This window comes from Medicago truncatula, chromosome 8 (genome assembly GCF_003473485.1).
Source record: "Medicago truncatula cultivar Jemalong A17 chromosome 8, MtrunA17r5.0-ANR, whole genome shotgun sequence".
NCBI classification, from domain to species: domain Eukaryota; kingdom Viridiplantae; phylum Streptophyta; class Magnoliopsida; order Fabales; family Fabaceae; genus Medicago; species Medicago truncatula.
In genome coordinates this window covers 13,222,505-13,249,914 of record NC_053049.1, presented here as the reverse complement: position 1 = coordinate 13,249,914, position 27,410 = coordinate 13,222,505, and the positions used below count along the sequence as shown (strand labels likewise).

The 27,410-nt window shown below is 30.6% G+C and overlaps 3 protein-coding genes across 6 annotated transcripts in view; 1 reads left to right on the top strand and 2 right to left on the bottom strand.

Annotated features, from left to right (window-relative positions):
* The first annotated feature begins 584 nt into the window (after positions 1-584).
* On the top strand, positions 585-5,427 carry LOC25500993 (agamous-like MADS-box protein MADS3). Its single transcript, XM_013589533.3, has 8 exons — positions 585-774; positions 2,743-2,824; positions 3,533-3,594; positions 3,794-3,893; positions 4,157-4,198; positions 4,378-4,419; positions 4,533-4,684; positions 5,175-5,427. The coding sequence occupies exons 1-8, from the start codon at positions 593-595 to the stop codon at positions 5,266-5,268; spliced, it is 756 nt and encodes a 251-aa protein (XP_013444987.1). The 5' UTR covers positions 585-592; the 3' UTR covers positions 5,269-5,427.
* A 2,506-nt stretch (positions 5,428-7,933) lies between these two features.
* LOC25500991 (MADS-box protein SOC1) lies at positions 7,934-22,524 on the bottom strand. 4 transcript variants are annotated; one of them, XM_024772065.2, is made up of 8 exons: positions 22,134-22,356; positions 21,396-21,595; positions 10,808-10,892; positions 9,626-9,687; positions 9,408-9,507; positions 9,290-9,331; positions 8,645-8,686; positions 7,934-8,368 (listed from the first exon to the last, which is right to left on the bottom strand). In XM_024772065.2, exons 2-8 carry the CDS (start codon positions 21,575-21,577, stop codon positions 8,207-8,209), a joined length of 675 nt encoding a protein of 224 aa, XP_024627833.1. In that variant the 5' UTR covers positions 21,578-21,595; positions 22,134-22,356; the 3' UTR covers positions 7,934-8,206. The 4 variants fall into 4 exon arrangements, with proteins under 4 accessions (XP_024627833.1, XP_024627834.1, XP_013444986.2 ...); XM_024772066.2 differs by lacking the exon at positions 22,134-22,356 and adding an exon at positions 22,385-22,524 and having other exon boundaries at positions 7,958-8,368; XM_013589532.3 differs by having other exon boundaries at positions 7,958-8,368; positions 22,075-22,298.
* LOC25500990 (MADS-box protein SOC1) overlaps positions 7,940-27,410 on the bottom strand; it is a 33,425-nt gene continuing 13,954 nt past the window's right edge. Inside the window, exon 9 of the mRNA XM_039829326.1 lies at positions 7,940-8,184. The gene's annotated coding sequence lies outside the window, so the exon portion shown is untranslated. The remainder of the gene's footprint in view (positions 8,185-27,410) is intronic.

Here is a 27,410-nt window from a genome sequence, read left to right as displayed (position 1 = left end):
ATACACTTCTTAAAAAAGTGATCATGAGATGGATCATGATTCTTGCATATTGGTGATTAAAATTAAGGAACCAATTTTTCTACAAAAATATTGGTCAAAACCTGCAGAATTTCATCATCACTATTGCAACCAGACTCATCAGAAGGTGGTTAGTACATTTCCACAAATACTGCTATCTGATGTTGAAGTCTAAAGACTCATCACATGGGCGCGTGAACACACACAGGCGCGTGACTCATTCATACATACACCTTATATAATTTCCTTGCCCTAAACTGCAACAATTAAAGTATGCATCAAGAGAAAAATAATATGATAGTAACTTATAACTCATATAAGAGCCCACATTATACTATAATTAAATAGGAAAAAGAGAATAATATAAAAATTAAGAATAATTTTTGTTTCCATTTTTTTGTAAAAAAAAGTTCTCAAGTGTGTGTCCCTTTTTATATAGCACACAAACTTTCATTTCTCACTACAAAAATTTATATTCTCTCTTTTTTTTTTTCCATATTGCACTAAATCACTATAAATAAAGTTAGAGTTTATTTCTTAGAGACACAGAAAAAGAGAGAAAGAGAGTGAAAAAATGGGAAGAGGAAGAGTTGAATTGAAGAGAATAGAGAACAAAATAAACCGGCAGGTAACTTTCTCAAAAAGAAGAAATGGTTTGCTCAAGAAAGCTTATGAACTGTCTGTTCTCTGTGATGCTGAAGTTGCCCTTATCATTTTCTCTAGCCGTGGCAAACTCTATGAATTTGGAAGTGTTGGGTAATTTTTTTATAGATCTATTTATTAATTGTTTGAAAGTTTCAATTTTATTGTCTATTTTTGTGAGGTCCAAATCCCAATGGTTAATAGAATCATTTATTTTCTTTCTTATAGTTTTGTATTTTGGGTTTTGTGATGATGTGAACTGAGATATTGTGATGTATAACTTCTTCTTTCCTTTCTTCTTTGCATCAGTTTCTTTCACCAAAATGGTTACTGGTTTTCTGCTTCTTTTTTTCCTCTTAAATTGCCACAACTGAATTTGATGCTTTTAAGATTTATCTACACATAAGTACTTTTGACACATTAAGTAGTTTTTATTTTTTTATAACATTTTTTTTTTCTTTTTCTTTATCTTAACACATATTCATCTGACACCCTCATCTCTATTTTTTCTAGATCAGTTGATGGATCTTAAATCCTCCATGACACATTAATATTTTTTTATTAATTGTGGTTTTAGGGTTCTAATTTTTTCTTTCTTTCTTTCTTTCTAAAGGATAGATTTTTATTTTGATTTATTTATGGGATTATTTATTTTTATTTTGATTTGATAAGTTAGAGAATATAAATGAAAATTATGAGTTTTGGTATTTTCCAAACATAGATCGACATGTTTAATATATAGTCCTTTACAACACCTGAAAGATAATATAATGTCTAAAGGTTTCAGCTTTGAAAAAATGGAACAGTACAACCTAGCTATTTCTTGTTTCTCAGAAGAGAGTCAGAAAAAAGAAAAACAGAAAAGGAAGAAAACAATCATATGACAATATTAGTCGTACTAGACTATGCAATTTTATATAAAATAAGATATAATTATGTGTTTGTGTGTGTTCACTCTTATGTACTGTTGTGTAAGATCTAGGGTTTATTCCAAAATCATGTTTTAAATAATTGAAGGTTAAAAAAGCTTTAAACTTTTAATTCTCACTCTTATGTGTTCACTTTTTTTTTCATATCCCTTTTAAACGTTTAATCTTTTGGCTCTATCACTGTATCTCTCCACTAAAAAAATACTGTAATAAGTAATATCTTCCATCTTTATGTCCAGCTTTATTACAAGGTGGAGCAGGGTTTAAAATTTGGAATCACTCTTTGGCTTTTAGGTCATTTTGAGGAATGACAAAATCTTCTTTTTTTTTTACTGTACAACTATCAGTAATTATTTGTGATTAAGTTTCTTTTGTCTCTCACTTAATGAAAAAAATAAAGTTTCTTTTGTAAACAAAATAGTTTCTCAGCATTTTGATGCTAAGGTCTTACAAATAATTGGGAAACTTTAATTTAAAATGTAAAACTAGTCCATTCAAAAGTTTCCTTCCCTTTCTTTGGACCAATTTAAAAATAATTTCCATTCGAAAAATGAAAAGTAAAAATTAAATTAAAAATATGAAAATTAAGACGAAATTAATCAGCTTCACTCTTTTTTATGTTTTTTGTTTTATATTTTTACATCTAACCTAACATTGAAACTCATAACACATTATGGTGTAAATGTGTTGACTTCCATGGCATATAATTTTCATAGAAAAACAAATATCTAGGTTTTCTTGCAGAAAAGAAAATCCCTATGAAATCCTGTGTGGTTGAAATTTGGGTGATTTATCTAAGTCAGTACTTTGAGTAAAGGAATTAATGTTCTTATTCAAGAATATTTCTTTTACTATAAGTGTTACAAAAAAAGTAAATTTGAGTGAAGGAATTAATAATCTGTATAAGAGTAAAGAAACAAGGTAGGTACCTGGGTGTGTAATTTTGTCCACATATAAATTCCACTAATCCAGAAAGTTTTGAGTTTTCCTAGTTGTTCTTTTATTATGTACATTCTTAATTTATAGGTTATCATTTACATTGATATCATTGTTTTTTTTAAGGATACATTGATATTCCAGTCTAAAATTTGTTTACACTAATACTTTTTTTTAATGGTTGTTTGTACTAATATTGAGAATGTTTAATTGACAGAACTACCAAAACTATTGAGCGATACCAACGGTGCTCATTTAATCCTCAACAAGATGACCACCAAATTGATTGTGACACACAGGTATGTCATCAACAATGCTCAATAATGTAAGAAACTTAGTACATGTTTGAATGATCAGTCAGATTCAAATTGAAAATCACGATGAACCATCGTGATTTTGTGAAGCTACGTGCATGTTTTATTTTATGATGGTTTGTTGAAATTGTCGCGGCTCACTGAAATTTCGGCTAACCCACCATATTACCAAATTAAGAATCACATAGCTTATGCCAATCTCGCCTCACATCCAAATGTACACTAGAGACACAAAAATGCAAAATTTGTTTCAATTTCCATGATTTTTTTTCCAACCCTAAAACGAAAATACTTTACAAGTCGAACATACTATGAGTGTTATTTATCTAAATGACCCACTCTCTCAAGTTTTTTTTTTTTTTTTTTTTTTTTTTTTTTTTTTTTTTTTCATTTAGGAGCGGGACAACCATTAGATGACAAATAAAAAACTTGAGAAAGTGGGTATATTAGCGAAATAATACTCATAGTATGTTGGACTTGTAAATTATTTTCGTTTTGGGGTCGGAAAAAAAAATTCAATTTCCGTTGATAATTTTATTACTTTTTCACCTTTTTTTCAGTATGTTAAATGTAATATAAATTCTAAGTAATTCTAGATGATATGATTTATCTATCAGATCATAATCTGATTTTATTGGTTAATAATAATTTTATTACTATATCAATTTATATAATTTCTGTTTTGGCCAGCAGAGTTGGTACCAAGAGGTGTCTAAACTGAAGGCAAAGTATGAATCTCTTCAAAGGACTCAGAGGTACTAATATATAATTTAATTTTTTTTAAAGGTATAAAATTTTAATTTATCCACCTAGTAAATATATTGTCTTGTTTTCAATTTTCAAATATATTAATCACTGACAACAACTACAAACCAGTAACAATGATTGAAAAAAAAAATCATGACAAAACAAAATGTGAAACTTTACTTTTTCAAATATGTAATGTCATTTCAGGCAGTTGCTTGGGGAAGATCTTGGACCTTTGAACATAAAGGAGTTGCAGAATCTTGAAAAACAGCTTGAAGGTGCATTAGCACAAGCAAGGCAAAGAAAGGTGTAGTGTGCACGCATCTTCATATATATGCATGGTCTTTTATATACATATTTGGTGGCTCTTTATCTATTTTTGTTAATTGAGATTTTTCCTTTGGTTGTAAAATTTTCCTAGTTATGATATAACTATTGAAAATTAAATAAGGTCTTGCTTCTCTAGAAGTTTAATTAACTTTATTAAAATACAATTTAGAACAATGGTTGTGAATGTATATAAAACCTTGATTTGGGATGATCATAGCTGAATTTTTATTTCAATTGCAGACACAAATTATGATTGAACAAATGGAAGAGCTTCGCAAAAGGGTAAGATTAATCATCATTTTTTTTCAATAGCTGAATTTATGAAAATTTGTTTGGTCCAATGATTATTATTATTTTTTTTTTATTTATTATTATCCAAGTTAAAATTTATTAGTTAAGTTCAATTATTAGATCAATAGAATTTCTCATTTTTTTTCTTCTTATTTTCAACCATTTTGCAGGAACGTCATCTAGGAGACTTGAACAAGCAACTAAGGATCAAGGTTAAATATATAAAGGGTTATGTACCATTATAAATATATGTCTATTTAATTTCAATTAGATTAAGTTATCCTAATTTCTCTATTAATTTTATGCTCCAAAACTGCATTTTCAGCTTGAAGGAGAGGGATTTAATCTTAAAGCAATGGAAAGTTTATGGAGCTCTAATTCAGTTGCTGGAAATTGCAACTTTACCTTTCAGCAGCCTCAAACTAACCCTATGAATATGAGTATGGATATCCAAGCAGAACCCTTTTTGCAAATAGGGTACGTGAAATTTCCTTCAACTTTTTGCATATATTTATTTACTACACTTATAATTAATTAGATGAGTATATGGTCTTTAATGTTCATAAAAATTGACGTAAGATAATGTTTTAGTAGAAAAAAACAATATTATTTGTTACTAATTTGTAAATGTATGCACTAAAAAAAAAAATCTAATTAGTTTTGGGTTTCAAGTGCCATACTTGTGTTAGTGGTATTCCAAAATAAAAGCAGTGGTATATAATTGGCTAAATTACACCAGAGATCTTTTAAGTTATTTAATTGTTATAAATTGATTTTTTAAATTTTTTACATACCACTTAGGTCCTTTATGTACCATTTAGGTCCTACAAAAAATACTTAAAGGACCTGAATGTTATAATTAAATAACTTAAAAGACCTCCGATATAATTTAACCTATATAATTTTAATGGTTGAGTTTTTAATGGTAAAATATATAAATCTAATGTTAACCTCTTTTATTGGACAGATACCAACAGTACCAGTATGTTCAAGCTGAACCATCTAATGTTTCCAAGAGCATGGCTTGTGAGACTAACTTCATGCAGGGATGGATGCTTTAATGATAACTTTAATCAATATTCAAGTATAAGATTAATTTACCTTATTGTTTATATGCTTTCTAGATTTATGTTTTGGCAATTATTATCACCACAAAATTGGAGTATCTTTTGTGACTAGCATGGGAAACTGCAGACTCCTATATATAGTGTTTTTTATAATTGGATACAAGTATATATAGATAGTGGTCTTTAACTTATATTTAAAACAATGTTTATTTTTTATTGCAATATTTAAAATAATGTTAATGTTGATGTTAACTTTGAAGTTTAATTAAACCTACATTACACACGCATGTGTATAATGCATCTATCCCTTTTCCTATATATCTTTTTGAACTTGAATGTATGATTTTTTTTTAACATTTAAAGAAAATAAAGGAAAAAAACAAAGTCTTGGTTCTAAAAAAGGAGCACACACATGCCTTCGTGGAGTTAGTTACTAGTGGAGAATTTTGTTAATAAATAAAATCAAACTATGTTTTTAATTATGGGGCCTAAAAAGAAATCATCTTATTTTTTCCTTAAATAATTGGCCCATAAGATTCAGCCCATTCAATTAAAAAAATATCAGCCCATTAATTAAAAATAGATTCTGTGGCAACCGGAGCTCTACCACATCAGCCGGACCGCCACCGTCCGCCGTCGTGGTCTCCCCGGAGCTCCGCCGTGGGTCACCGGAAAATCTGATTTTTTCGGACATGTCGCCGCCGTAAAAGTCACGGTCAACGGTGGTCAACGCCAGTACACCACCACCTTTTATTTTATTTCAGAAATTAAAATGTTTTGGACTTTATAAAAAAATATGTTTGGGCTTAGATAAAAAGTAAGCATTGGGCTTAATTAAAAAAGGAAATTTGAATGTTATTACTTTTTGCACCAATTTATTAACTAAATAATTATGTAAAACAAACTTAAAAAATAAATAATACATTTTATTAAATGGATCGGATGGATAATCCATCCATTAAAATTTAATAATGGATGGATTGAATGGATATAAAATCTAATGGATGGATTAGATGGTCTTTTTTTTTTTTCAAAAAAAAAAAAATGGTGGATTTTAATGGACTAATGAATTTTTTTGATCCATCCATTAGGATCCAAATCCATATCCATCAAATCCATCCATTTTGCCACCCCTAGTAATTGTGAAGTTTACTATATACCCATTTTAATGTCAACGAACCTGTGAAGCTGGATGATTTTCATCCAGGTTTTATATTCCTATTTTAATTGATTTTTTATGGTTTATTTGTTAAGTTAACCGTATATATTTGCACACCTCATCTGATAAATGCTTGTGAAGTTGCTAGCTGATGGGCCTGCCTATTCACAAAACCAAGAAATTTTTAAAAATTGCTTTTTAGACGCCACGTTTTTGCTCACAGACACCCCAAACTACAAAAAATGCCCCTTGTGTAATAAACCACCGTTCTTACTTCTTAGAAACAGTAGTTAAGAATGAGTTACAGAGAAAAATGCACTGCATAATTGAAATGCAAACTCAGTACACAAAACAGAATGGCTAGACACACAAACAATTCAACTACTTGTAATTTTTTCAACAACAATTAAGTCGCTCATAATTCAACAACAATCCAACATCGTTCATAATTCAACAATACATCATAACTTAAATTGATCAGCAATGCACCAATGCTTTATAATCAACAATAGTTCAACAACATTATGGAAAATGACAACATTACATAAAATTAATTAAAATTCCACAACATGACACAAAATCTACTGACAATTTGGACACTTTCAGTTCAAACAAACCCAAAGATATAAATTATTATCTTCAGATACCATCCAAAAAATCATGGATACTACTACTTCACCATCATCTTTAAGCATCTCAGGATGATAAAAGTTCCTTTGTCGTTATTATCCCTCATGTATATGTGTGACACCTGAACACCAACATGACATGCGGTATGATTTTCACACATAAAAAAGTATTGGTTAAGTTGTATCTTCAACTCATCCAACTTGCCAATGGGGTTATATGAGTGTAGAAACCCTATAGAAATAATTGTTCGATGATTTTTTGAACTTTTGGATATGGATGTAATAGGGTAGAAAGGTGGTGAGGGATAAGTGAGGTACAAGTGAACTATGTAAGATATTCAATTAGTTTTGAATGACAATTAACAATTGTTCGCGAGTGAACATAAATTAACTATCGTCCGGTAGCAAACCGCAGTTGATTGTCAATGAGGTATTTTCGTCAGTTGAGGTGTCTAAAGACCAATTTCCTAAAAAAAAATTGGTTGCGAAAAATTTAGATGAATTGGGATCTGGGAGCTCACCATTATTAAGGGTAGACCTCAAGGCTCAAAGAGCGTTTATAGAAGTACTTACACATCATCCACTAAAGAGATCCTCACATTTATAGCGGGAGTTGAACCCACGATCTTGTTGGTGAGTCAACTAAGTCAACTTTCATTGTCGAATTAATAAATGACAGCGAGTCTTTTTTTATTTTATATTTTGTGCAAATTTTTACATGGTATCTAATAAACTCTTGTGATTATGAATCACCTTAATATCTCTCTTTCTCCTGATCTAACATGTATTTTATTAATTCTTTTTTTTACAAAATGTATTTAATTAATTATATTAGGCATATCATATTAAAATTTCTATTATAATTGAGATATTAAAGGAAACAGAAAGTCCTACATTTAAAACCCTAAAAGCCTGGCAACAATCATACAATATAGTGGAAGTCTATACTTATGAGTCTGACATAAAAGCATCAATACAGACATAGGTTTGAAAATACAACCATAAAAGTGTCAATACTCTCACAATTCACCACTTATTTGAATGAGAGCATAATTAAGGAAACATATCCAATATACATTGATGAGACATTTGCCTCACCCTTATTTTCAATTGCATAGTCATGGATTAATTAATCCTAAACTAGCTACACCTTTGGAGAAATGCGCCTTGATCTTGTTTCTGGAAGACCAATGAACAATTCAGTCTCCACATCTGAACTTGGACTACTTTGATCTGCATAAGGTTCAGCTTCAGCTATATTTTCTCTCTGATCCTTTGTTGATTCCTGTGTTGAATAGTTACCATACTGCACACAAATTTGGATTTTCAATCCATAATTTAAAGGTTTATATATTTCAATTTTGAAATCAAATGTTAAAGTCACAACTAGAAAAATTTGAAATAATTAACGACGGAAATAGAGACAAATCAAAATGAAATTGGTCTCTAAATAAATTTGCTGGGTTTCTAACCCTTAAGAGATAGGTTTAGCCTTTTTACATAGCTAAGTTTCCCTCGTCATTTGAATTTTTTCTAGAAGTTTCAAGAACTTTATGAACTTTCCAGATAGAAAGTAAATTACCTTCTCAGAGAGCCTGACATTTTCAGCAACTAGGGCTTTTTCCTGAATTGTATTCAAAACAGTTTAACTTGGTCAGAATCTTTTTGATGCAAATCTAGCGGCGAGTTATTTCAATGTGCATTAACTTGTGAAGCTTTTCTCTTTTCAACTAAGAATGATATATAGAAAAGGAACTAACCACAAACTCTTTAGATAAAGAATGAATAGAGAAATGCTTCTTAGTTAGACAGCATTTCAAATTCACATTTGGTTAGAAAAGTATATTAGTCTGAATCTGAATTTGACCACATATGTTATAATAAAATTGAAGAAATATATGCAGATGTGGCCAGCATGGTTTTGAATTACAACTTGGGATTACAACTTGTAATAAATATGAGTGACATTTATACTAATTAGGGTTTTAAATAAAGGTTCAAAACCGCTATCTATCTCGCACATAATGGTTTTTTAGGTTGCCAAAACCGCAAGGCAGCCGCGACTGTGTCCACATTTGACTGCGATTCTATTCAGTATCAAGCACCGTAATACGGACACTATTGTTACCACAACAACTATTTAAAACCCCGATACGAATTACTAATATTTGTCTTAGAAAAAGCAAATGAGGTGTAAACCAGCCTGTTAAATATAGAGAGAGCTTGCCTTTTCTTTTAGCTGATCAATTTGCTCCCTGAAAACCTTAGTCTGCAAAATAGAAAATTCAGATTTAGAAACTACCTATAAACTTTAAAATTTTATACGCTTTGATCATGCTACTAACCTTTTTGACTCGAATTTTGTTTATGCTTTTCTCCAACTGTTGTTCTATCTTTTGTAGTTCATCAATGGAACAAGACCCTAAACCTTCTCCTAAGAGTTTCCTGAGGGTATGAAATTATTTCAAATGCCATATTCTTTTCAGAGAAATTAGACATTGAATATTGAAAAATGAAAAAAAAAATAGTCATCATGAACAGAAATTCAAGATCTTTAATTAACCGTTTTGAAGTCTCAAGAAGGTCAATCTTCTTCATCATGTTTTCTGCTTCTTCCTTCAATTGCTGTAATATTTAAAGAAATTTCATTTAAACTTGAAGTCTCTCAAGTTGAAAATGAGTGTCTAGATAAACAAAAATAGGAAACATTTGAGATACTACCTCCGTCCCTAAATATAGGAGCCTTTTCCAAAATTATGGAGATTAAAAAAGTTGGTTGTAGTATTAAATTTGTATTTAATTACTATTGTTTTTACAATTTTATCCTTAAGAGAGAGTTAATTTATGTTTTCAACATAATATTTATTGTTGATTGAAGAAAAAAATGCAAAATAAATAAGGGTATATTAATAAAGAAATAATTAATGTACTTGGAAATACCATAGGGGTCTTATAAAAAGGGATAAATTTTTTCTCAAAAGGGTCTTATAATTAGGGACGGAGGTAGTATAAATTACATTGAAGATGTTACAAATTTGAGGACATGGATTTCAGGTATTGATTTATATGTGCTTATTTGTGTGTTTTTTTTAAGGGTTAAGTAAGTGTTCTTCTTTCTTTTTTTTACTTAGGTAAAGTTTAATTACAATTGTAGAGATTAATCTCTCGAACCTTGTGAGATCTATCTAAATTGGCGTCAAATTCTCCCCAAAAGTTTTATTGTTGTTGCAAGCCCAAACTCAGGCTGAGAAAAGCTTATTTGGTTTCCTAAAACATGTTCTCTTTATTTCCCATTTCGGTTAACAACAACAAATTTATTATTTAATTTTCACTTTATTTAGTATTTTTAAAACCAGTTTTTATTTTTTTGAAGAAATTTTTAAAAACATTGTTAAAAACCCTACTTCCACAATCTTCAAGAAAATGGGCAAGGAAAAAACTCAAGATGTCTTAAAGAAAATAATGGGCCACAAATATCTATGCAAAATCCTATTTACTAACTAATATTTATAGCACAAAGTCTTCCTAGACATGATCGAAATTAAGGTGAAACATTCGAAGCATGTGACTGGAATTTGCATTTATCTAAGAAAAACCCGTAATTTCTAGCATCTAGAAAATCAATCATTTTACCAAGTACTATTTAAATTCTAGACTAGAAACAAGTACTATTTAAATTCTAGATAAATTCTAGACTAGATGATGAATAGAAAGACAGCAATAATAAGAGGTATAAGTAATAAACCTGAGTATTTTCAACTGATTCAGATGTTGTTGGAGTATTATTAATCCTGGTATGACTGCGGTATCGTTCAATTGTTTCTAGAATGCTGTAACATTAGAGACAATGTTACTGGCTGATTTAGGCTCCAAATATTAAATAAATAGCATGATCAAGTATATTAAACAGCAAAGTGAGAAATAAAAAAGGGAAACTAGTGAAACATATATTTTTGAAGTAAAAATGAAATATCAATTGGATTAGTAAAATGAAGAGAAAATACAAAAGTAAAAAACTCATTCATTTCGTTTCTATAATTTAATATATACTGCACAAATAATGAAATTCTAATTTAGAATTAGAAAGAGACGATTATATATATAATAGGTTGCTTCTACGGTACACCTCATAAATTGAGGTGTACCGGTACTCTCGCTCTATAAATTTATAAATTAAAGATCATTTTATGAAATAAAAAGCTATTAGTCAATATTTATATTTTAGAAAACATCATTTCATATAAAACAAAAATCATTTTATTGTTTATAAGAATCATATTGAATTTTTAACATTTTTTTCATAAAAAATTATCAATATTCTTTATTATAAGTAATAAAAATTCAAAAAAAAAAAAATATTTCGTCGAAGCTTTTGTTAAATAAGATTTAATTATTATAATTGTTAATGATATAAAATAATTCTTTTTCTTAAAAACAACAACTCATTTGATCATTAATTATCGATTTGGTGTACCGGTACACTCAAATTTTTGGGTGTACCATAGAATTTGCCTATATAATATAGCTTTTATGAAAACAAGTTACTTTTTTTATTGAAAAAAAATTGACAAGTGGCAATTTCTGAAAATCAGTTATTATTAATTAGCAATTGTAGCAGAAAACCTACACAACTCTTCAAGCCTACGATAAGTTTAGCTGGGAGTTTAATTCAGTTGGTATGGACAATACATAATATATGCAAGGTCCGGGGTTCAAACCCCGACCACCACCAAAAGAGTTTAACTGGGAGTTTATATGGATATAGATTGAGATCAATATACCAGAGAGTTTGGAAAATGTTATAATGCTATCAGTTATGTGCAGAGACTACTGTGAAATGGAATGGAGGTAGAACAAAGTATTTTCGTTCCCTACGGAGAATTCGGCAAGGTGACCCCTTATCATGTGATGAATATGATGTTATATGATGTTGTTTATGATTGATGAATATGATGTTATATGATGTTGTTCATTATTGATGAATTATTATATGAATGTATATGTTGATGAATATGACGTTATATGAAGTTGAATTCTTATATGAATGTACCTGTTGATAACTATGATGTGATATGATGTTATTAATGATTAATGTATTACTATATGAATATATATATATATATATATATATATATATATATATATATATCGATAAAAATGATATTATGATGCAAAGTCGCTGTTGTTGTCATTGTCGGTGTTGTCGTCGTATTGTCAAGTTGTCAAAATAATTAATGAGTTGTTATTGAGAAATTATGTGCACCATTGTTAATGATGATTTGAAGTTAATTGATGATGTACAGTTCGAATTATGTGAAGCATTAACATTGTTTAATTGATTGTTGTTTATGTTGATAAGTTCTCTTACTTAAATTACTGTTTATTAGTATTGCTAATGATGAATAGATGTTGTCATGTATTGTTAAATTCTTTAAAAGAATTATATACTTATTATTATTGAATGTGAAATCTCACCCATTCTGTTTGAATGTTGCCTCTACGTGGGTAACGTGCAGATAACCAGGATTAACTATTGAAGTGAGTTGACTCTCTCACGTGTCGTCTTAGGGTCACTCTGATACGTAATGGGATGGGGATATTTGTGTTCTTTTCCATTTGTTACATATTACTATGAATTATGTTGATGAACCACCTAGAATGGAGTTTTATAAGTTGTTTATGTTGAGGCCGTTGTGCCATTACGTTGTTTAATTAATGTTTTTCGCTATAATGAGATTTGAATTGATGACATGAGTTGTTTTGAATAAATAGTAATTCTACTCTATTTATATTTTAAGGAAGTGCGACATCCTGTTTTAGTTGATTACTATGATGTTTATGCAAAAAATTTCAAGTTGGAAAATCGGGATGTTATAATTTACTACTATTTGGAGAAGCGACAGACGCTTAAATGAATGTCATGGGAATACCGACTCATTTTTTTAACATGTCAGGGTAAGATATCAATCAAGAAAAAACAAGTATTATATTCTCCAAAAATATGAATAGGACCATGAGGGAGAGACTTGGTCAAGCATTGGGGTTTCGAGAAACTAACAATCTTGGGAAATACCTTCGTGTTCCATTGACTAATAAAGCATCAAAGTGACATGACTTCCCATATTTAACTGACCAGGTTAGTTCCAAACCTATGGCTTGGAAGGGTAATCAATTATCGTTTTTTAGAAGAGTGATTGATATTGACTAAAAGTGTTATTGCTAGAATCCCAAAGGTGTGTTTGGAGGAAATTCAACGAATGCACATGAACATTAATACTATTTCATTATTTGAAATCAACATGATAGGAGAACTGAAATTCTTTCTAGACATTCAAATTAGCTAGTGTAAGGATGGTGTCAATGTTCATGAATCCAAATATACAAAAAATTGCTTAAGAAGTTCAATTTGATGGATTGAAAACCAATGGCAACTTCTATGCACCCCAACAGCGATCTAGGTTTAGATGATAGTAGTGGTAAAGTAGATTCAAAGGTTTACAGTGGTATGATTGATTTAGTTCTTTACTTAACTACTTCAAGACCTTATATTTTTATTTAGTGTATGCTTGTGTGCAAGATTCCAATCAGATCCTAGAGAATCACACTTAACTGTTCTTAAGAGGATTTTTAAGCATCTGAAATGTTCTACTAATCTTGGTTTGTTGTATAAGAAATCAAGTGAATATAAGCTAGTTGAATTATGTGATGTTGATTATGATATCGATAGAATTGAAAGAAAGAGCGCAAGTGGTTGATGTCAATTCATTGGTGAAAACCTCATCTCCTGGGCTACCAAAAGACAACAAACTATTGTCTTGTTTATCGCAGAAGCAGAATACATCTCAGCTGCAAGTTCTAGAACACAACTTTTTTGGATGAAACATCAACTTAAGGATTATCACATAAGTGATAGTTGTATTCCAATTTGTTGTGATAATAAAACTTATATTTGTTTATCTAAAAACCACATTTTACACTCAAGAGCAAAACACATTGAAATTAAACGTCATTTTATTAGAGACTATGTTGAGAAAGGTATTCTTGATATAAAATTTGCTAATACAGACTATCAATGGACTAATATTTTAACAAAACCCCTTACCGAGGATAAATTCATTTTTATAAAGAAAAATTTAAATATGCATTTTATCAAAGATTAAGATGTTTAAGTGCAATTGCTAAGCTCTGGTGTAGTTTAAGCACTGTTGAGATACTGATCTTCTGGATCACTCATCCTCTAGACTCATTAACCCTCAACGCTAATGAAACTCTAGAGCAAAGTGACATGGTGACATGGATCATTTTGTGCTAACTCATGAGGTATTTTGATCTTCTAGTTAGTGGTGACGTAGAAAAGTGTAATAAGCAGTTGTGACATGTGTCCCACTACTCATTATGGCTTTTAAAAAGTCTCTTCGTTCATTGGATGTTAACTTCCTAGAGTAAAGGCTATGATGCATGCACCCCTTTCGTCATTAATTTTGTTTGGTTTTTATGCATAATCTCTTCTTATTCTTGTGCACATAAACTGTATTTAAACACCTCACTTCACACACTACTCACATTTCGTCTTACACGTTCAGTTTTTACTCCTCCTCCTCGGAGAAACTCCTTTTCAAAATTGCTAGTGTAACCCTAACCCTTTCACGCCAAACCTTCATCCTTCCATGGCATCAGATTTTGAAGACTTTGAGCAACAAGCTTCTGTCATGAAACAAAATCAACGACTTTTAGGCATCTTCTCTAAGAAGTTTGACTCAGTTGATACCAAGGTTTCCCAGATAGTGATCCTTGATGTTTTCATAATCTCATGTCGTGTGGTTTCTCTAGCTTGGATGCCTACCTTGTACTCCTCAACAAGCTCTCTTCTTTGGGAGATGGGTTGTGTACTCCTGGCCTCAAATTTCATCATCACCTCAACAGTTTGAAGTTTCAGTGTTGACGTGGTGATAGGAACTGTTGTCATCTTGGAGTATTCGATTAGTGAAGGCTTTCATGAGTGTCTCTTTTTTTTGTTTGTGTAACCCATATTTGTAAATTTCCTTATAAGACCTTTAGAATTCCTTTGTACTCATTTTTCCTTAATTTCTGTGTTTGTTTTTAGACTTCGTGTAATTTTTTTAGATCGGTTACTTCAATGTAATGTTATGTTTCTCTGCATTTTACATTTAAGCACATGTTTTTTAATTTCTCTGTCATTAATTAAAATTAGATTTTGTTGATGACAAAAGGGAGAGTAATATATCACTGCTTTATTTATATTTGTTTGAAGTTAATATCATAAGTTATATTAAAAAGCATAGTGTTTTATCTATCATATGTTAATATGCTACTGATTAAATCTCGAATTTTCGCACTCAAGGCAAGCTTACAAACCTCCCTCTATGTTGAAAGCTCTACCTTATTGAGAAAATTGTTCATCAATATGCTAAAGTATAATTAAATTGTTGGTGTTTGTCATCACCAAAGAGTGGAAGATTGTTAGACAAAAATGGGTTAATATAACAAAACCCTTAAAGTTTTGATGATAACAAAACAATGTACAAAACATATTTAAGAACAATTAGACTAGACGGAATAAGATTAGGAATAACACCATTAGAAAGAGTGGAGGTAACACCTATAGAAGAAAAGTTGGTAGAAAATAGGCTTAGATGATTTAGGCATGCAGAGAGAAGACTCGTTGATTCCGTCGTAAGTATTTAGAAGCTCTGAAACTTAATTAGCAAAGTGTCATAAATAAAGGCAAAGCTTTGCACCAAGATTAAGGTTATCTGTGAAAGTCAATTCTAATGTATAATCCTCTAGAGTAGGATCCTCAGTACCAAGCGTATGACTTTGTAATTCATTATAGATGCACGCAACAACTAATATATCAAAGAAGGAAAGTTTATTCTCACTTATGCATTGGAATAAAACTCCTTTAAGATCATCATTAATTGAATTGAAAGACTAAAGCACAGAGCTTCAAATCTCCAAGATATCTCAACATTCATTCAAGCATTCAAAGACAAAATTTCTTCATCAACAATCATCTACTTTATCTCTATATAAATGACCAAGTTGAATTGAAGAAGGTTACGACACTACACATACCTAGAGCATCTTCAATAGGAGGTCCTTACTTAACAAGGATCACTCCCTGTTAAATACCCTCCATTGGAGGAAGAAAAAAAGAGTCCTTATTAAGCAACAGACAACTATATAATGACCCTCTCTCCTAGGCAACTAACGAGTCTCAAATTTAAAGGAATTAATAAAATATGTACTAGTTGATCCCACTTGCAAAAGAAGTAATATTTTAATAATTGGATGCCTATTAATAGTAGTTTTAAATATTATTTTATGTTTTTGTCATCATTTTAAATAAAATTTAATTTATGCAAATTATTATTATTATTTAACGAAGGAATGTAAAATTTGTAATGTTAATTTTTGCATTTTCAAATTATTAGCAAATGTGGCAGAAATTTAAGTTCGTGCGAATAAATAAATATTTTATAATTTAATTTTTTTTAAGGATTATAATTAAATATTATGAGGTAATTTATAATTTAATAAAGAAATTATTTTTGTTTAATGATGTAAAGTTAGTGGGGCCTATTTAAGTACTTTTCATTGGAGTCCTTACTAGTGTACTACCATTGAAGTCATTGAGTCCTTAATAGATACTTTTATTAAAAAATTATAAATAAATGATGTGTAACGTGGGTCATTGTAGGAGTCCTTATTAGTAGCTACCATTGTGGATGCTCTTGCAAGCATATACAAAGTCTAACATGTTCATATATACTACTGTAATTATATGCATACTTGTTCATAGTATATACCTTGTATAGAAAAAGAGAAAGTAAATATCTATAAGGCTACACTTTAAGTGTATCGTGCTTCATATTTGTTTACCCCTCCTAGAGTGTGCGTAAACACTATCTTTTGTAAAAACAACTTGTATATCTTTGGATTTAGATTAGGAAGTCCTCTAGGTTGAGGCAAGGAAATCTAGGGCAAGGTTGTCTTAGTACAGTTGTTATAATCAGGTTTTGATTATCGTGAAAAATTCTTTAGAAGTGCAAGGGGACTGAAAGTAATCTCGGGTTATGGGGTGAACCAAGATAAATTCTTTGTGTTGTCTCTTACCCTTATCTCTTTACTTTTCCTGTTATTTTTTGTTTAAGGTTTTATTCACATAATGTTATAGGACTCTAGAATTGTGATAGGTTTATTATTATTTCTTCATTATCTCCCTTTCTACGTTTTGTTTCTAGCAAACTTTGCTTTGATTTTTTTTTTCACTTCTTGTTTTCCATTTTTTTTTGGAGCATCAGAAACTGAATAAACCCATTAGTGAATCCTCCAAACTGAACAGACCGCCAACTGACCAATCAAACGTCAAAAATGACCAGAAATGGCTGAGTTATACACATATTTTGTTCAACTCTAGTTTGAGGTTTGTGGCCCGAAATTGACCGAACTCGTTTGATGCACAACCATAGTACGTTCACTGTTGTGAATTCTACCTATCTATATTTATGTCGGGAATTTATTCCTCCTTTTTAATCGGGGAGGTGGGAAAAGTGTGGAAACGTTGTGATGTTTCAAAAGTGATAGTGTTTTTGTAGCAATTGAATTTCCATTTGTTATCCTCTAGAGTGAACTTCTTCAATGGTAGTGGAGTGTTTGGGGGTATGAGAGTCGAATGAACGCTTTTTTGCGAGGTATGTCAAAAAGGAAAATTAGTTAAAACTCCTTTAAAATTAAAAACATTATTTTTACCTCTAAGCCACTAGAGCTTTTGCACATTGATTTGTTTGGGCCAGTTAATATTGCTTGTATCAAAGAAAAGAAACATGGTTTGATCATTGTTGGTGACTTTAGCAGATGAACTTGGATGAAATTTCTGAGAAGCAAGGATGTGTCTTACGATGTGTTTAGTGTCTTCATAAAATCATCCATGATTTTCCTCTCCTGGGACTCCACAACAAAATAGGGTTGTAGAAAGGAAAAACAGGTCTTTGCAAGAGATGAGACGAACCAATGATTAGTGAGTCAAGGATTACAAAGCATTTTTAGGCATGAGACGAACCAATGATTAGTGAGTCAAGGATTGCAAAACGTTTTTGCGCAGAAGCAGTAAACACAACATGTTTCGTTTAAAATAGAATATATATATTAGACGTATACTAAACAAGAGTCCATATGAATTTCTTAAAGAATATTTCTTATGTTTATTTGTTAACTAGTATAACACTTTGAATCATATCTTCTCCCTTATCTCTTTACTTTCAACAATCGTTTTATAATTCAAAAAAGAGACCAAAACAATTCACCCCACTCTGTGTATTTTTCACCCTTAACGATTTCTTCCCTCTACATAATGGATCTCAATTCTCAACCCTCAGGCCAGCCATCTTAGATCCGAAAGGATCATAAGAATAGAGAACCCGTTTTATATGTCACGTAGATTCTCCGACGAAGATAAATCACCACTAAATAACGGTGGAAACTTCGTATTATACCATGCTAACCCTGATTATTTTTAGAGTTAAGAGCATGATAGATGACTTGTTCATAATCTTTGCATTTTTCAAAACAAAACAAAAAATGATAGATAACTTGCGATTACATGAAAACAATAATCATCAAAAAGTTATAAAACATATGCACTTATAAAATATCACTATATTGTAACTAAATCTTTCAAACAAAAAAAATAATCACTGTGAAAGATATGTACATGTCATTGTAAAATAAAAACAAAGGTATGCACCACTCACGTTTTTCTTGGTGCTGAAAGATGTGCAGATATTTAAGGATGCCTCTCATATGGACTCTAACCAGTTTTAAAGGTGGAAATTAACATTTTTAATAAATTTTAAAAACATATTACATTATTTATCTTTGTTATTATTATAAAATTCATATACTTTCCCAAAATTGATATCTTTGAGTGGTTCATACTAGACAAGCTCAATTTCTAATGCAACAAAATTGGTCATTTTCATTTGTGACTTTTTATTTTTCATTTGAGATTTTCTTTTTGTTGATAATATATCAGTTGAGACTTATCACTCATGCATGTAAAAAGGAACAAAAGAATATCATAAATAAGTTTAATTTAAGTACATTGTCAAACTAAATAACTCTTACGGGTGTATCAAATAATGTCTTGTCACGTCAATCAATGAGTTAAAAACATATGATATTTTATATTCATAAAATAAGTAACAATATTTCATTAAGTAGATGTATAAATTTTTTACATTAATAATGTACATAAATTAAATTTTTGAAAATATACTTGAACAAATATGTAATTATGCATGCATTTGTTCAATTATTTTTAGGGTTTGAAACAGGTTAAGGGAAACCTCTCCCAAAACTAAGACATAACAAGAGACTATTAATTAATTAAAAAAATGGACGTGTGGGATCAATTTAAATAAACCATATGTTAATAAATATTCATATTGAGAAATTTTCTTTCCTAAGTTAGTTATCTGACAAATTAAACTATATCACAAATCCAAAATACACGGCACCAACAAATTCAATGGATCTAAAACAGAAACAAATCCCTTAAAAAAATAAATCCAATGGTTTTTCAAGGTGAAGCTCCAAGTTCAAATTTCAGCTAGAATGTATATTGTCTCTTTACACTAAAGAATATTTTTGATGGCAAATTAATATATCAAAGAAGATAAAACCAAGTACAAAAAAGTCAAGAGCTAATAGAAATGGCTGCCTCAACAAGGGCAAGCACCGTGAACAAAAATACAAAACAACATGAACTGACAGAACAACTACAAAGGAAACCAATCCTATGGAATATCAACCAAACAAAAGACTAAAAAATGGTGCCAAAACCCGATAAGCTCCAAGAGTGAAAGGCCGATCCGATCCCTATTTATTCAAGCATAAGGGAAGTTTCCATGACCAACTCGTAAAGAGAATATTGCGTGAAGGGAGCCTAAAGTACCGGAGGAGGATCGTTACATTAGGCATTGGACAGTAACTTAATTGAATCGGATATCACATATAACTTAAGATATGATATCACCCAAAATCTTAAGTTATTGACTATATATGTAATTCTCATTTATATGTTCAACATCCAATTTTATCAAATGTAATGCTCCTCTATAAAGATAAAATCATATTTTTGTCCAAAAAATTGACTGCAAACACAAAACTCTATAAAGATACACCCAATCCAAGGGTTGATTTGATTGAATGAGAAAGAAGAAATTATTTATAAGAATGGAATTCAAAATCACATGTTCAAATAATTCATGCTCATTTGCCTCAAAATAACAAATGTTTGTTAATTATTTTATTTTGTTAATTTATAAATGTTTGTATGTATATGTCATGATGATAGCTTCACGCCTTCACCATGGTTACTATTAATGATATTTATCCCCTAGTTTAGGTTATGATTAATTTCAACTCAATAATACAAGAGTATGATTGTAATACATGTAAGCATAAAATATATATGCCTTTTTTAGAGTAATTATTATTAAATACAAACTATTTTAATGATCTAACGGTTATGATTAATTGAACGTGTAAAGACTCTTACTATTAATGATATTGATCCCCATAGTTTACGGTATTAATATTACCCTTATTATAAGAATAGTAACTCTCTTAACTGTGAATATGATCTATCATTTTATCTTAATATAGTGAACTTGTGTGTCAGTGCTTATAATACATATATATGATACACCAAGTACACATTATTTTTTAAAATGGAAATATATATATATATATCAAAGCTAACAACTACAAATGTTCTAGTTCTTTCCGTGCTACTTCAACCCTATATAACTTAATGTTATCAGAACAGATATAACAGATATATCAAGTGTTGGTTTCGGTCTTCGATTGTGTGAAAAGTTAGTAGCTTCATGGTAATCTTTTATTGTTGGTGTGACCTTAAGAGATTTATTTGTGATTTATATAATCGAAGGAAAATTGTATATATGAGTTGTAGTGTTGTATACTCCTATTTGTTTAGTCAATAAAAAAGTTTATATAGAAAGATAATAATATATATCATCTTATGATTCCATTCTAACATTGGAATTAGAAAAGCCACAAAATATATATATATATATATATATATATATATATATATATATATATATATATATATATATATACTACAACAGTCACTAAACAAACACACAAAAACAAAAAAGTTTGCAAAAAATTTACTAGCTCAATAAAAATTAAAGAAACCCTTGATGTATAAAATTATCATGAGATGCAATCACACAAGTTGAGGATAAAAAAATTAATTAAGTCGGAAAAAAAAAAGTACTTACCTAGAGCTAGCAAATTCATAAAGCCTCCCTCTTGGTGAGAAAACAATAAGAGCAACCTCAGCATCACATAACACTGACAGTTCAAAGGCCTTCTTCAACAAACCATTTCTTCTCTTTGAGAATGTTACTTGTCTACTTGTTGCGTTCTCTATACGCTTCATTTGTGTCTTTCCTCTCACCATTTTTTTTCCTTTTCTTTGCTGAAATCATAAAAACAACAACAACAAAAATTAGGTATACAAATACTTATAGCATAAAATAAAAAATAAAATAAATTATTGAAGCCTATTTCAATTCATAACAAAAAAAGTCCTCACCAAGAAGGAAAAACACAATTTAAACCATGTAAGGAAAAGGGATGAAAATATTGGCCATTTTAAGATCTAGAAAACTATAGGAAATAGAAAGGGAAAAAAAAAAAAAAAAAAACTTATTACCAAAAAAAAGACAGGGAAAAAAAACCAAAAAGATGAGAATCACTTACCACTCAATAAAACCAAATGAACGGAAATTTTTAAGGGTGGGTTATATGAATGATGGAAGAAACAAAGAAATGAGAAAATAAATAATTTTTTATACAGATTTCAATGAAAAGAAAATGACACAATTGTCAAAGTTTTTTTATGAAAAAATTAAATGGTGTAAAATAGATTCCTAGAAAAAGGGTCTAAACACCTACCAAGAATTATATCGCATAAGAAGGGGGGTTTTCTGATTAATTGATATAGTTGAACTTACCAGCAACAAAAGGAAGCAGATTTGCACCAAATTGGAAAAATAAAAGAAAAAATGAACCAAGGAAGGGATAGGAGGAATAAAGGGTTGTGTCTAAAAAAGGAAAAGAAAGGAAGAAAAGGGTAAAAATAAATAAGATTTAAGGAATCAAATGAAAGTAGTGATACATAATTGAGGTAAATTCAAGGAAAAGGATTGGATTTGGATTTGACTATCTTTTTTAGCTAAGATAGAAAGCAATGACACAAACCTACCTTTCCTTATTAATCAACCTGATCCCATCTTGCTTCCCCAAGCTACCCCACCATATTAAGAAATAAATGATTGTTTCATATTAGAAAATTGAAACCTCATAATTACTTGTTTTGGTTAAATCAGGCTCTACTTGCCCAAAAAGAGAAATTTCTAGATTAAAGTCAATAGCAATTTGAAAATGAAAGGAAAAAGAAAATATATTTTGTGGGAAGAAAGGACAGATATTTGGTAGTAGTGTTACTAATAATTTAATCAAATCTTTAGTAAAATATGTATGTATATCATGCATTGCGAACTCATCTCCCAATGCCAGGTTTCGACTTTCAATTGCTTGATGGTGAATTGTCATTTGTACTTTTACCAAAAATAGAATCTACTATACTAATAATATGCATTTGATTGTTATTTAAAATTGTATATAACTGCTACAGGTACATTGGCTCACTACAATTCAAATGTCATTATTTAAAGGTTATAGAGGACAAACCATTATTTTGGGTGTTTAAATTGTAAGTGTCGGACACCCGTTTACTGTACATGTCTTAGGGATTTGTAGTCTAGATTCTGGTGGACAGATCGTTTTTGCTTTGAGTTTGGAAGTCAGGGTCTAGTTTCATGTTTTTGAGATGGTTACAGTGTTCTCTCTGGTGGTTCGAGAGTTGAGTGGTGTCTGAGTGATTTGTTTCTGTGATATGGTGGGCCGATTGCTTTTGCTTCGAGATCGGAAGTCAATTTCTAAAAAAATGTTATTTGGGCTTGTTATGGTGTATTCTCCAGCGGACCAGGGGTTGATTGGTGGTGAATTCTGAATCTATGATGGATTACGTGTTTTTCGGGGGGTTTTGGGCTCAGCAGCGGGAATGTGTTTTGTTTGGTTTTTGGAGGCTTTTGTGTAAGTAGCGGGTGTTAGATGTTTGGAACTAGTTTCAGATGGCATTCACTATAGAGTTTGGGGTTTTAGCTCAACTTGAATTATGCAGTTGTGTGTGACTTGGCATTAATTCTTTGCTGTTGGTTGTAGTGTTGGTTAGTTTTTATTCTGTTTGGTGATAGATATCGGTTGGGTGATGTTTTTATGGGTGTTTTGATGCATGAGGTGTAGTTTACTTTTGGGTGTTCCGCCTATATACAACGTCTTTTGTTTGTTTCTGTCTTGTCGGTCTCTGTTCTTCTTGAACATTGATTCGGTTTTAATAAATTTTGATGTTAACAAAATATAAAATATCACATTGTTCTCATGAATTATTTAAAGTTAGTTAAAACGTTCATGACACTTCATATATATAAAATATGTAATTGTTCTCATAAATTATTTAAAGTTAGTTAAAACATTCACCCGTTGAGTAATTCTGATAGAGGTGATGATGTATCAAACACACACTACCTCTAATAGAGATATTATACATAAGAGTATTTCGACCGACATTAGACAATTTGAGGAGCAATTTTCCTTTTCATAAATTTAGGGTCTCAAAACAGAAAATGATTTTTTTTTCCTTTATTAAAACAAAACTCGATTTGGAATTTAATGAATAAAAATGTGGTTGGGTGAATATATTTTGGTATGATAGTCAATTATGGCTTTTAATAAAAATTATTCATCAAGTAACATTTATAATACTATATTTAAAATGCTAAATTTAACAAGAAAGATCCTAGTTTATTTTTTTATAGAATAGACTACATGTTATTTTATTATTATTATTTTTTGAAATAATGTTATGTTATTTCTATAATGCTAAAAATACTATTAGAAAAAAGATTGATTCAATAAAGAATGAATCAATAAGAAATACCTTAGTTCAATACTACTTGGAACAATGATTGAACATATTTTACTTACATTCAATCGAATTGCCAGGACAGACGACACAAAATCGCCCCTAGAGTAGCTAATTGTGGCGGGTGTGTCGACATGACTACTAATTGCAGCCGCCGGCTATAAATGATTCTCTATTCCAAAATTTTGTCAATAAAAATTAATATATTTTGTTCTATATTTATAACAAATACATCAATTTATGTTGATCCATTCTTATATTTTGGAACGGGGAAAGAGTATGTATATACTTTCACGAGCAAAGTTTCTTTGATCCAGCCACTACACATTCATTTCCCACTTTCTAGTTTTCCTTCTTTCTTTGCATGTCTTCTATTTTTACTTGACATTACTTGGCAAGGTTTCTTTGAACCTGATTTTTAGGAACTAGATCTAAGTTTAACATATGAGTTTACGGTTAATTAGTTCAACCAGGTTATAATAATTTTTTTAAGGAAAATGTTAACGAGTGCCCTTAGGGCAAGGGCACTCTTTAAATAGTTTAGATAGTAAGTTTTTATGAAAATTTGTGCATTTAATGAATTGGAAATTGAAGCATTATACTTTTTCAATAAATAATTTTTTAATTTAGAATTCTTAAAGAGTATTCTTAAGACACTCGTTAACAAGACCTTTTTTTAATATTAATATTGGTGAACATAGTAACTCTACTTCACTTCATGATCTCAAGAACCTTTAAACACATGAGAAAAATTTCTTTAACAAAGGAAAGGTTTTAGAATAGTGGTGCAGAAACTGTGCGGCAAAAACAAAGGAAAATTGTAGTACAATTTTATTTTTGACGTTAGGAAATGTTGTAGTACAATGTTAGAAACATGTCACTGTCGTCCGTACAGAAACGTACGTGAAGTAACCAATAAGAAGTCGTAAACGAAGCACCTTGTCTTCAAGTGTGTCATCATGACTTTTATGTCCCATCGAGATACCTCTTGTATTTTCTTTAACAGTAATGCCTTTTAAGTTTTCTTACGGATAATACTTTTAAATTCTACTATATATTCCTGTAAAAATTGCTCTTAAATATTTGTTATAGAAATTAAAATAACAAATTACTTAAGATACTCCATAGTTCAATACAAGAACTATATAATTATAGGCGGGGTGTATATTATTTATAGCCGGATAATCATTAATTTACACCTACCTAAATATTAAGGTATAAATTAACAAATAAGCGCATATTTATTTGGACCAAAAAATCATTGATTTTTATTATTTAAAAGTAGCAAGTTGAGGGTTAATTTTGTATCATTTAAAATGTTTGTTAACTTGCACCGACTTTACTAATTTATACCCACTTTATTAAAAACGCTTTATAAAACTTAAACAACAAAAAAAAAAAACAGAACACATAGGTTGGAGCACTTCAAGAAGCTCTATCCGGGGAAGCTTGTGAAGGGTATGATCATCGTGACTCGCGTGTTGGCCGGTTTAAACGGATGAGGGGACATTCTGATCCTTCACATTATCAAGGTCTCATTGATCTGGTGGTGAATGTTGATGCCATCTGGAGGTCGTACGAGGATCATCGACACATTATTATGTTTCATGATATTTGTTGGTACTTCGGCTGGGTCATTGCCAACAGTACAACGAGGTGCCTTCACTTGCCGGAGCGGGTTCTCAGATAATACGGATATATGCAGGCCTTTCCCAGATCTCCTACCTATGTTTGTGGCTCTTAACCCAGAGGATGTAGTTGTGGCTTTCCAAGATTCTATACTTCATGTCCTTTCACAAGTTGATCGTGGTCGGCAGATAGCAGCAGATCAATGGAGGTGTAGGAAGGGGTACATCGCTTGGTTCTATAGTGTCTCTCATCCAATTATGAGCGACCATGCGCCCATTGCTGAGTACCCAGCTCCTATCCCTCCTTATGAGGAGGTTATTTTTCAGGAGAAGTATGCGAGACAAGTTCCCGACCCACTCCAGATTATTGGGAAACTTCACTGCCAAAATTGAGTCTGCATTGTAATATCCTGAACCACATCCATACTATCACAATGTGTTGATGAGCATAGATGAGGATTATCGCATGATCCAGGAGGGGTTTGTTCCCCAGATGAGGACTAAAAGGGATGATAGAGGGCGAAGCCATAGTTAGGAGCAGTAGGATAGTTTGTTTAGTGTTTTGATGACTTTTGTATATTTTTAGTTTTTTTTATGACACTTTGGCGGATTTTGATGTAATATGTTTACATTTGTGCCTTTGCCTATTATTATGACATTATGATTACTTTTCAGTTTCATTTTGCATGTTATAATCTTGAATGAATGATTGAATGAATGGATGAAACATGGATGAAAATGAATGAATGAGTGTATGGAAGAATGAATGAATGAAAACATGGAAAATAACTCAGTTATGTTGTTTTGCCAAATCACACATACAGAACGTGAGTTAACTCATGTTGGGCTATAACCTGCATGAGTTAAGTCACATTGTGTTGATTTATAGCTCAGTTAGTGCCTCATTTCTCCATTTTACATCTCAAATCTCTAAAAAAACTCTCAAATTATCCAACCCCAAATTTCATCAAGTTCAAATCACCCACCACTCGAATAACAAGTAAGTTTTCATAATCAATTACCATTGATATTTTATGTTTATATCTTACAATTTTTATTAAATTAGAAATGATTTAGTTTTAAGGTTTATTTAGATTTTGTTTTTTTTATAAGAAATGATTCAATTTTTACATGTAAATATATTATGTTGATTAAATATTTAGATGTTTGCATGTTTATGTTGTTGTTTTTAGCTTTAGGGTTTAAGTATATTTTGCACTCCAATTGTTTGATGAAATGTTTTAATGAGTTTTTCGTTGATTGTTATTAATTTCTTATGGTGTAGATCTTAAGTAATGACCAATTATCCAATAGATCCGAACAAAATGTAAGCTGAAGTCTGCTTCATTGGTCGAAATCCCAACAAATTGTTTAGGGTTCGGGTCGATGTCATATTAAAAGATCTGAAGGATCAACTGGATGAAATCAACCAATGACTCAACCACGGAGACACAAAGAGGGTGGAAGAAGTTTGGTATGAATGTCCATCATTCGACTCAATTGGCATATTGTCGTTCAACCGAATGATGCTCGCAAACGACGACGACGACGTGAGGAGCATGTTCTCGATTTTTGGTCAGCACAACATGTTCCCGATGATCGAGGTGAATGCTTCG

Coding starts and splice junctions, on each gene's coding strand:
- LOC25500993 (XM_013589533.3), top strand. CDS start 593: ATGGGAAGAGGAAGAGTTGAATTGAAGAGAATAGAGAACAAAATAAAC. Junction 3,894..4,156: donor CACAAGCAAGGCAAAGAAAG/GTGTAGTGTGCA, acceptor TTTCAATTGCAG/ACACAAATTATGATTGAACA. Junction 4,685..5,174: donor GAACCCTTTTTGCAAATAGG/GTACGTGAAATT, acceptor TTTATTGGACAG/ATACCAACAGTACCAGTATG.
- LOC25500991 (XM_024772066.2), bottom strand. CDS start 21,577: ATGGTGAGAGGAAAGACACAAATGAAGCGTATAGAGAACGCAACAAGT. Junction 10,893..21,395: donor TATGAATTTGCTAGCTCTAG/GTAAGTACTTTT, acceptor CTAATGTTACAG/CATTCTAGAAACAATTGAAC. Junction 8,687..9,289: donor TTGATCAGCTAAAAGAAAAG/GCAAGCTCTCTC, acceptor AATACAATTCAG/GAAAAAGCCCTAGTTGCTGA.